The sequence below is a fragment of the Desarmillaria tabescens genome (assembly GCF_030435595.1).
Source record: "Desarmillaria tabescens strain CCBAS 213 chromosome Unknown EV420scaffold_158, whole genome shotgun sequence".
Taxonomy (NCBI): Eukaryota; Fungi; Basidiomycota; class Agaricomycetes; order Agaricales; family Physalacriaceae; genus Desarmillaria; species Desarmillaria tabescens.
The window spans coordinates 1-10,197 of NW_026848457.1; the positions used below are offsets into that span (position 1 = coordinate 1).

Below are 10,197 nucleotides of genomic sequence, written 5' to 3' on the forward strand. Positions count from 1 at the left end.
AAATTGAAAATGAAGTTTCATAAGAAAAAAGTAGAATTTCTTTGAAACAGCAGCCAAGTTCTTGCAGTGGGACATAAATCCTAGTGGCTATATCAAATGGCAGCACATACCAGAGTAACTGCCAAACAGTCAAATGTTGCTGAGGAAAGCAAGAACACATGGGATTTATGGCATTGAAGATTTGAGCATCTAAGTATTACAGGACTTCAGTGTTTAGTGAAGGATGGACTTGTAGAGGGACTTACTATTGATAAAGACTCCCCACCATTCACCCAATGCGAGGCTTGTATACAAGCAAAGCAGACACATAGCCCATACCCAGGTGAACTTACCCACAGTGATATCTGAGGACCAGCTCATATTGCTTTCTTGCAGGGATTGAAGTATAACATTGCCTTTACAGATGATACAACCCAACAGCATACCTAAATTTATGAAGGTGAAAAGTCAAGCCTTTGATAGGATCAAAGAATACATCACTTTTATAGAGTGACAGTTTGGAGTCAAGCCAAAGGTCATCTGAGTTGACAATGCAAAGGAGCTAATCAGTAAAGAAGTCAAGGAATAGTTAAAGGAGAAGGGAATTGAGTTGCAGACCACTGCACCTTATGCACACTTTTCAAATGATGTAGCAGAGCAATTTAATCACATCCTACACAAGCCATCTAATAGCACATGACCTTCCATCATTCCTATGGGAATGTGCAATTGAATATGCAGCTTACATACAAAACTTGGCACTGATGCAAGCCTTGGAAGGAAAAACACCTGAGGAAGCATGGACAAAAACAAAACCAGATGTCTCACACCTCAAGGAGTTTGGCTGTAATGTGTGAATCCTAACAGAAGGGCAGAATCTGTCAACTCATGTCTCATGTAAAGTGACAGTAGGGTTATTTCTGATTGCACCAAAATATGCTGTTGTAAATTGGTCCCAAGATTTAGGTAAGGATGTTATTAATAACATGAGGAAGTCTTCATCTGATACTTAGCTTCCGAGCATTCCTAGCTCTTCTTGAGTGCATCGCATCTCAGTTATGTGTTCTACAATATCTGTAGACTCATTGGCAACAGTATGGTACAAACAGTGATGGTAAGATAAAATTTCTAGCTTTCCTCTAGCCTTCTCTAACTTCAATTGCTTCCATATTTTGGCTGTGGTGGTAGCACCCACAATGTGAATCATCTGCATGTTGCTTAGTGTCAGCTCTATTGAGTCTATGCCTTCCCATCCATCTCCTCTCATTTGCATAGCTTTGCAGTTTCCTCAGCTGTTGGTGCCTTAAGGTCCACTACACTCAGTTTCACTTTCTTTCCCTCAGTGTACTTTAAGAGACTCTGTTCTCATAGGATAGCTGTCACATGACACTTCCATGAAACCCAATTGTCTTCTCAAAGGAGCTCAATTTGGAATAGCGATGATGGTGTCGAATCAATTGATGATGACATGTATGATGAGGGCTGGGGTTTTGATAGTTGTATTAGGTGAGTACTGTTCATGTAGGTATATAGATATATAGATTATTTAGGCTTTGGAGCCTATAACCTATTGTGAGGATGAGTGTAATATGCAGTGGTAAACCTATCTTTTGGTCTACTACCTTAGTGGTGGTTGAGTATGAAGAAATTAATTATTCTACTAGGCCAAAACTTTGGCCTTATATACTACAGAATGTATCTGGAATATTCTACTACTTTACCTATGTTTATATCTACTCAAATGTTCCAGCAAGTAAGAGTATGAGGGAAGAAACACTTAGCAAGAGCAATGATGCTCAAATATTCCAGATGTTGCTGGATTGCCAAGACACAGCATGCCTATCACTATGTTATGACCTGTGGGTCAGTCACAATAAAGAAGCAGAGACAGGCAGATCAAGCAATGACTCTACAGTAGGGTCACTATTAGAGGTACTAGAACACCATGACATCAAACCACCATTGCATGATGACTCCACAGACTCTTCACTCTTCTCCTGGGATCAACCATAGAATCTGAGATATTGTTCAGGCATGGAGGCAAGTTGTTTATGATGAGCGAGCTGACAACAGATGGTTTTGGGGAGGAGGGAGGAGGCTCAACTTGATTGTTAGATAGTTTGTGATGAAGTATATGGGAGCTGTGCCATGAGGCAAGCAGAAGAAAGCAGCATAAAGGGTATAAGATTGGGGGGTTTGCCAGAAACAGGCAGGTTGAGAGACACCAGACCCTGGGCTCCTAGATGAATTCTTCAGCCCCATCATCCATGGTATTATGCCTGCTAGGACTTATGTCAATGTTGCTGTCACCATTGAAAATTATGTTGCCATCACCATCTGTGCCACCTGATTCTTTGCTCAGCTTTTTCTCTGGTTCCTGGTTCTCTATTAAGTTTGTCCCCTCCTCATCCATATCCACATCAATGGACTCTGGCCATACAGCTTTGGTTGCTTGGATCATAGATGTCGATGAGGTACTATCCAATACAAGTGCATGGCTTACTTGGACTTTAGATGCTGTTAACAGAATGTTAGCTGAAATTCAATGTATTTATGTAAAAATACAATATATGGTAAACTTTGCATAGGAATCTAGTAAATGGTGACAGATATGTCTTTTTGTACTTTGGAAACACCTGGCTGAAGGTCTGCCCATGCTCATCTTTGCCCGCTGATGAACCTATAGACTCCTGTGGGTGAAAACACAAAACCTAGATGCGGTATGTGCTAATAAAAATGGAATCTGAAGGATGGTTCTAGCAAGTCTAGTCAGGCATCTCCATATGGTGACTAAAGCCTTCTAAGTTCAGAACAATAGAGAAATATCTCTACTAGGAGTGTAGAGAGTGGTAGCAAACTATAAAATTTGCAAGAAGAGAAGTAATCAGGAAAGAGATCCTAAAGACGACCCTAAAGACTTAATCAGTAAGTGTACAAGGATTATACCTTGTTCTTATTGGAACTCTGGCTATGAGTGCAATGGATGAGAGCTCAAAAGAAACTGTTCAAGTTCTAACTGCAAACTTAGAGACTGTAGTGAATTATTTAACTCACATGATAAGGTTGAGTCAAGGTAGTGAGGATCAGTCTAATACTCAATGAGACTTTCTCTGGCTGCAAGAAAGTGAAGGCATTGGTGGGATTGATGAAAACATTGTCTCCTAGCTGCAGAAGTAAGTGAATTTGTTGGTGAAGCAAAAGAATAAGAGGAATAGATTGCAAGCACAAGTAACTGTTGAAGGTTCACTGTTGCTTAGAGAAATAAAGGTTTGAGATGAAGTTCTAGCAGTAAAATGTCTTTATTGCACTACTTCAAGAGTGTAGAGTGTATAGTATAAGTATTAGGAATCGAAAGTAAGTGTAGAGGATAATCTGGGGTCACCCTGATTCACTCTGGTCTCCTCCTTTTTAAACTAATTAGTTAGCTACTTTTTATACTACTTGCAAATTAAAGATTTGTAAGCTATAATTGTCCTTGCTGTATTGATTTCTAACATAAGCAAACTATTTACTGAGTCATAAGGCATTATTAACCCTTCCTTACCAATGCTGAGTCATGCACAGTCAAATCTGCATGCTACAAAGACTGTGCATTACTGTGCATTGCACTGCAAGTAAGCAAGCTTTGTAACAGGTTTACCAAGCAATTCACTGGAGTTTGCTTAGCAGATTAAACAGCCTTAGTAAGTTCTAAACCACTGCTGACTGTTGCAAATTAAATAATTCTCTAACTTGTCATCAGGACTGAGTTATTTCAGGGCAGGGTGGCTATGTGCTGGGATCAATGATGGGATTTGATCAATCAGAATCTGCAATCAAAGTGCCTGAAGATCAATAGCTGTGCTCTGATGTAGAAAATCCTAATGAATCCATGAATTCTAAGTGCACAGAGCTTGGAGGCTCATCATCACATGATAACTAAATCAATAGTGAGAAATGAGATCCTCAGATGGAGACAAAAACAAGACAAACATGGATGCAAGAGTCTGGGCCACTAATAATTGTCATAATCATGCAGCCAGTCACTTTGGACAGTGCAGCCATAAATTTCTTGATTTGTACTGATGATGCCTTGATTGCACTGCAATATTATGACTATCAAACAGAGATCTCATGTTGTGAACTCAAGGGCAAACCTACACTGCATACATCTCTGGCATTATGGTCACCTCTTCCTCCTTAGACTTAGGGACCTGTTCTTTCACTCATTCCATTATCTGAGCATGGACCTCCTCACTTTCCCCCTGAAATATCTCCTTCATCATCTTAACAAGCTTCAACACCTCTCCTCAAGTCATACCTGGCTTCTTTCTCTCATTGATGGTTGGCTTGATACATTCAACATAGTAGTGCTGGGAATACATCTCCTTCACTTTCAGGATGTGAGACTTTGACTTTGATAGGGGATGATGCCTTCAGATTTCTTGGCATGATCTTACAGCGGTTTTCATAATTATGTGGAATCCCGATTTGAAAACTTGTATGCTCGTATTTGCATCAAAGGGCCTACCCCAGCCCCAGTCCTTGCTGCGTCATCTTCACTCCCCTCCCCCCCCCCCCCCTCTGTCTCTCTCCCTACCATGGATCCAGTGTCTGATACTGAGGATACCAATGTGACTCCTAGTCACAATGCTGCTCTCACAGTCCGATGCACCTTTTACAGTACTGGTACCTCTGGAAAGAAGAAGACCGAGAAGAAGGATGTCAAGACGAAGGAGCTGCCTTTCGTTTTCAGTGCAACGCAGAAGAATTATGTCGATCTTCTCAATACCATTTTGACAAAATTCGGAATCATGAACAGAAAAGCAACAGCAAAACGGGTTTATCGCGTAAAAATTCAGATACTGCCTGCGAAGTACGTCCCAAGATACTATTATCTCATTCTCGACCTTATTGTGTTCTTCAGGCAGAGTGAGGCTTGTGATATAGAAGATTATGCCGAATACCAGGAAGCAACATCAAAGATCGTCGAAACAAAGTCGCATCGTAACCATATAGTCTTTGTCGATATGAAAGACATTGAGAAATCCCTGAAGAAGGTCTGCCATCTATAAGCCTCTCTCATTTCTGTCGCTTATTGATTTCCAAGCGAGCTACTTCGAATCATGATGAAGAGAGTGATGATGAAGAGAAGGAAGGCGCTGGAGATGAGGAAGTACATGTTTCCCACTGCAGTTCATAGCCTTTACCTGATTTACTGATGTGCCATACTAGGATGGTGATGATGCTCATGGGGAGGCTAAACGTACTCTGGGTCACTTTCGAATTATACTCAAACGGCGATGGAAGAATGATCATGATGGTGGATTCACATTTGTCGATCCATTCACAGGATTCAGTATGGCTCTGACCCCACAAGCTATGAAGGAATGGGCGCGTGCTATGGTACGTGTTGTTCTTTTCAGTATGTGCATGTATACTGAGGAACCCTAGTATGATGGAAATGCAAAAGTGTCGGAGCCTCCTCGTACCCAGACATTTGATCCTCTCTATCGCCAGTCTTCCATCACTCCTCATGGCAATCGAGGATGATCCGTCTCTAATGCTCGGACTGAATGATCCTCTGATAGTGACAATAACAGCAACAACACCGATGGTCTCACCGTTCTTTCCAACATGCTCAACACGATCTCTACAATTGCTCGAGGACCTGGTTCCATATCTCCCAAAGCTCGTTCGCATGCTGGCCCCCCTTCTACACCACCAGTTAACAGCCCAACAAAGCTCCGACGTTTTCTTGCCCACGCTGAAGAGAAGCTCGGTGTTGCCAATGCCAAAGCCTATGAAGAGCAGTTTAGCCGGGAGGGGCTTGGTCCGGACATCCTTGATAGTGTTGACTCACAGGATCTCCGACAGATGGGATTGACGACCAGTGATGTGATACGGCTAAAGAAGGGTGCGCCGCTTTGGTGGAATGGTCCTGATGCCAAGCGGAAAGCAACCGACGATGCAACCCCTTCTGCTGGTCCAATGCCTCCAACAAAAAAGGTCTGCTTTGAGAAGTGCTACCTTGATGGCAGTGGTGCTCGTACTCTCTTTGGTCCACGCCTCGAACGTATTGATGACCCTCTTGATCTACCAGAAAGCCCTGGCTATGTATGGTATTATCTCTGCGAGGCGAGGAATGAATTTGTACCTGTTCCTGAGGGTTTTATTCCTGTTATTGACGGCGAGGAGTTCTAGTGCTGTGTTTTGCTATCCTTTATATTGTTCGCTTTGCCACTGGACGCTACTTCGTAACTGTACTTTTATGTTTATTCTTTATTCAGTATGTATTCGGTATGCAATTAGACATTAGCAAATGGCTTCGAGTATTCATTAGACTTCGCTTTGAACATGTAAAACATTACAGTAGAACTACAGCTTTATACAACATAACCTGATGCCTTGAAGAAACCCCAAGCCTTTGATGGTGTGATATTATGGCAGGCGTGATCAATTACAGAAAGTGAGAAGTCGTCCCAATGGCGACGGAGGTAGGCTTTGATTGATGAGAATGCTTGTTCAATTGGATTATAGTCAGGCGAGTATGGTGGTACAAATACGAGCTTGCATTCTGTAGATTTATCTCAATAGAAATGATGGAAGATGGAACATTGATACTTATGTGCCTCATCTTCCACCAATGCACGCACATCCTCCGAGTGATGGATGCTACAGTTATCCAGAAGAAGGATACTGCGCGGGCCAGGATATGGATTTGTGAGCGGAATCTGTCCAAATTGCTTCAGCCTGGGAAGAACATAAAGGAAAGCTACCAACCACTTGCTCTCGTAAAAACTCTAAAAAGATCTCGCTTGTCACAGAGCCCGGAATGACATCGTGTGTGATAATCCCATCAATTGTGAGAACGGGAAGAATGGAGTACCTCTGCCCACGTACAAAGTGTCGCCGGGACACACAACGCAGCCCTCTTGGTGCATAGCCCATCTTGCGTGAAGAAGTTCGTCTATTCCTGGCCACCTCGTCAATGGACATCAGCTGATCAGGATTAGTGAGAAGGTCAGCAATTTCGTTCATGAAGATAGCACGGTCCATCAGATTTTGTTCAAGGGCTTTTGCAGAGACAGTTTTTCGTGAGAAGTGAAGAGTATGAAGGGTATGAAAGAGGGTAGAGAGAGAGACAGTGATGTTACGATGCGTGCTAAGCTGTTCCTGGATTTCATCGAGATAGATGCAGTGCCGCTGTTTCAACAATAAGCAGATGAAGCGCACATCCGTATGCTCAAGCTTCCGCCTCCTGCCTATGCGATGAACATCAGGATTATATGGCTTGCCGTAGGAGCGAAACCAGCTGAGAGCGAGATAGACAGTAGACTTCTTGATGCCAAGAATGAGGCATATCTCCTTGACAGTACGGTCTTGCTCATAGAAAAGAATCGGAATCCTGTCCTTGATGTCCTTGGAAATGACACGTGTAGGCATGGTAACATATCAGATTGTGGTGGGAAGAGAAAGAGGCATGTATTCGCAGTCGCGGTAATTGGCGGGACCATGGCCTTGCGATCCAAATACGACCACATAATTTTTCAAAACGGGAATTCCACATAATTATGAAAACCGCTGTAAAACCATTCCTTTACACACTAGTCAAGTAAAGCCTATCAGTGAACACTATATGTTCAGAAAGTTAGAGCCTAACCTTAAGATAGCAGCAGAAGGACAGGAATGGTGAGAATGGCAGAACTGCCATGTTGTCTCATTCATGCATTGGATACCACGTGATCCCAACAGGCTTCGCTTCATACTATCATCATCCCTGCTCAGCCAGAGAGTCGCTCTCAACTTGTAGATATCCACTACACCTTTTATTTCTTTCAATCCATACTCGAGAACTCTCTTTTTCATGACACAACTGAGCGATGCCTCTGAAGATGTTGAAACAACCAGCGATACCCTCTACATATGTCCTGCAGGGTGGAACATAAAACTCAGGGGCTGCCAATGACTTGCAGACCAACAGAGCACTGCCCACAGTGATGCCGGCAGTTGAACGAGCTCTGACAAATGCCTTTGATGAGGAGGGTGTGGCAATGTTAATGGCAGCAGTGGAGGATCTCCTCCACAGCATATCACCATTGACAAGAGCATTGGTGCCACAATCTCCAGCTTACTCGGTAGACTAGATTTTGGAGGAGGTGATGTGGGAGATACCACCATCCTCCTCCTCCACATTGGTGTTGTCTCACCTGTGTTTAATAGCAGCACACCTTCTCAAGGGAGAGCTCCCTTCTCTTTGGCCAAGGCCAGCCCCAGCACTACCTTCCAAGGTATGACCATGCTATAGTCTCACCAATTGTCTATTGACCAGACTTGGTAGCATCCTATGACTGGATGATGTCTGTTGACCAGACTCCCACTCCTTTGTCCCAAGGCAGGGCAAGGGCACCTTCTCAGGCTAAGACAGCTCCAGATGCCTTGTTGTTGCCTCCCTCAGTGCCTCATCCAGGGCCGAGCCACAGGTCCACTGTTCCAAGTGCATATACCCAGGTTTCTCAACCTGGGACAGAGGTGAGAGGGCAAAAACACACTAGGAGTGGCCCTGGTGACATTGAGGAGCCTGCTCCAACTTATAGTCAAGTGGAGGAACCCTCTTCAGCACCTGGCCATGCAGACTTGGCAAGTATTCATTTATGACTTCAGTTCACACCAGCAGATTCGTCAGTCATCTACTTGGGTTTGGCCAGGAGAATGCTGCACCCTTCTCATACCCACTCTTCCCTGGCTCACTCTATCTCACAAGTCATCTCAAGGCACTCTTTGTTGGCTATCCTAGCTGCACAAGTAGCTCAGAGTCAGTTTGCATGGGATGTCACAGGTGCTCTGAATGCGAGTAGCCAGGGCAGTTGCCACAGGTTGATGGGACCCATCATGCCTTCCACCAGAGACCAGCATTGGCTTTCTCCAGTTGGCTCAGTGGGTGAACAGCCTAGCTATGAGGACCTCCTTCAAGAGGTTCATGCTCTTCATGCTGGGAGGCTCCCTTCTCCTATGCCCCGCAGAGATCAGGGCACCATGACAAGTTTTTCAACAGGCTGTGCCTCTGTTTGATCCCATCATAGCCACCCTCTTTGCCGGCAATGCAGAGAACACCCAAGGGACAGTCACGCCGAATATCTCTGAGTATGACCCCACAGCTATCAACCTCCCATTTGAAGTCAGACACAACCTTCGCAATGGTATGCCTCACTTTCTCCAGCTCATGTTCTTCTCCCTCAAGGCATGCAAAGAAGAAGCAGCGAAACCTCTTGGGTGTCATAATAGACAGCAGTGTTACATGGGTGCAGGAGGGACACTCAAATTCTCAGTCACCCCTCACAAGGCTCCACCGGAAGACACAATCAAGACCTTGGAGAGCTGAACAGGCCTTATCATGTGCATAGCAAGGGGGTTCATCAACAACCTTGACATGGGTGATGGCATATGAGGCCCTAAGGTAATAGCTTTCATTTGAGGCATGTGCTCTCACTGGGGAAACCTGCTGCACCTCCCATGGGCTCAGGAGTTATTCCTGGTTATCCATGCATATGATGAGGGTTTCCACAAACACATGTGGAACATCATGAGGGAGGGTTCATAGCAGTTCAGTCAGGCAGCATGGAACACTCACCTAATAGAACACAATCTCAATGAGGCAGCCTCTGCGAAGTCGAAGACAGCTGACACAGACATGAAGTTCTCAGCGCTACAGGCAGAGTTTCGCAACTTTAAGGCACAAGCATCCTCCAGCCATGGTTGTGACTCCTCCTCTCAACAACCATCTGATTACTGCCCCTGATGAAACATCACAATCAACATGTCCTACATCTGTATGGTGTGTGGGGAAAAAGGCTCCCACACCTTCAGAACTTGCCCAAATGCAGCCCAAAATGACATCATTGAACAACACAACCACAGATGGTTCTTCAAGGCCAGTGGTGACCCAGTATGTTATGGTTACAACTACCCAGAGGGATGCAAGTGCCAACCATGCAAATTCCACCATGCCTGCACCTGCTGCAACTCCACCACCCATGCCACTCACTCACACTGTTGAAGACATCTTCCCTATAGTGACACCTTTCAAGCACGAAGCCTGGACATACTATCTCTCAAGAGCAAATGCACTAGACAAATTTGCAGACATCTCCAAGGGCATCAGAGAAGGTTTTCTGATGGGCCTCAAAAATTTCAAACTAGACCGTACCTTCATATTAAAAAATCATTACACTTTGCCAT

At 44.2% G+C, this 10,197-nt stretch overlaps 3 protein-coding genes across 3 annotated transcripts; 2 read left to right on the top strand and 1 right to left on the bottom strand.

Annotated features, from left to right (window-relative positions):
* Nucleotides 1–4,414: 4,414 nt before the first annotated feature.
* On the top strand, nucleotides 4,415–6,162 carry EV420DRAFT_1317888 (uncharacterized protein; the record flags this gene model as incomplete). Its single annotated transcript, XM_060468706.1, has 5 exons — nucleotides 4,415–4,834; nucleotides 4,886–5,018; nucleotides 5,194–5,370; nucleotides 5,413–5,477; nucleotides 5,550–6,162. Exons 1-5 carry the CDS (start codon nucleotides 4,560–4,562, stop codon nucleotides 6,160–6,162), a joined length of 1,263 nt encoding a protein of 420 aa, XP_060321922.1. The 5' UTR covers nucleotides 4,415–4,559.
* Nucleotides 6,163–6,867: 705 nt separating this feature from the next.
* On the bottom strand, nucleotides 6,868–7,404 carry EV420DRAFT_1343632 (uncharacterized protein; the record flags this gene model as incomplete). Its single annotated transcript, XM_060468952.1, has 1 exon — nucleotides 6,868–7,404. A coding segment is annotated over one exon (537 nt), but the record flags the coding sequence as incomplete, so codon positions are not given.
* Nucleotides 7,405–7,958: 554 nt separating this feature from the next.
* Nucleotides 7,959–9,340, top strand: EV420DRAFT_1653370 (uncharacterized protein; the record flags this gene model as incomplete). The annotated part of the gene is made up of 5 exons (XM_060478736.1): nucleotides 7,959–8,014; nucleotides 8,089–8,249; nucleotides 8,300–8,490; nucleotides 8,623–9,001; nucleotides 9,042–9,340. The coding sequence occupies 5 exons, from the start codon at nucleotides 7,959–7,961 to the stop codon at nucleotides 9,338–9,340; spliced, it is 1,086 nt and encodes a 361-aa protein (XP_060321924.1).
* Nucleotides 9,341–10,197: the final 857 nt, after the last annotated feature.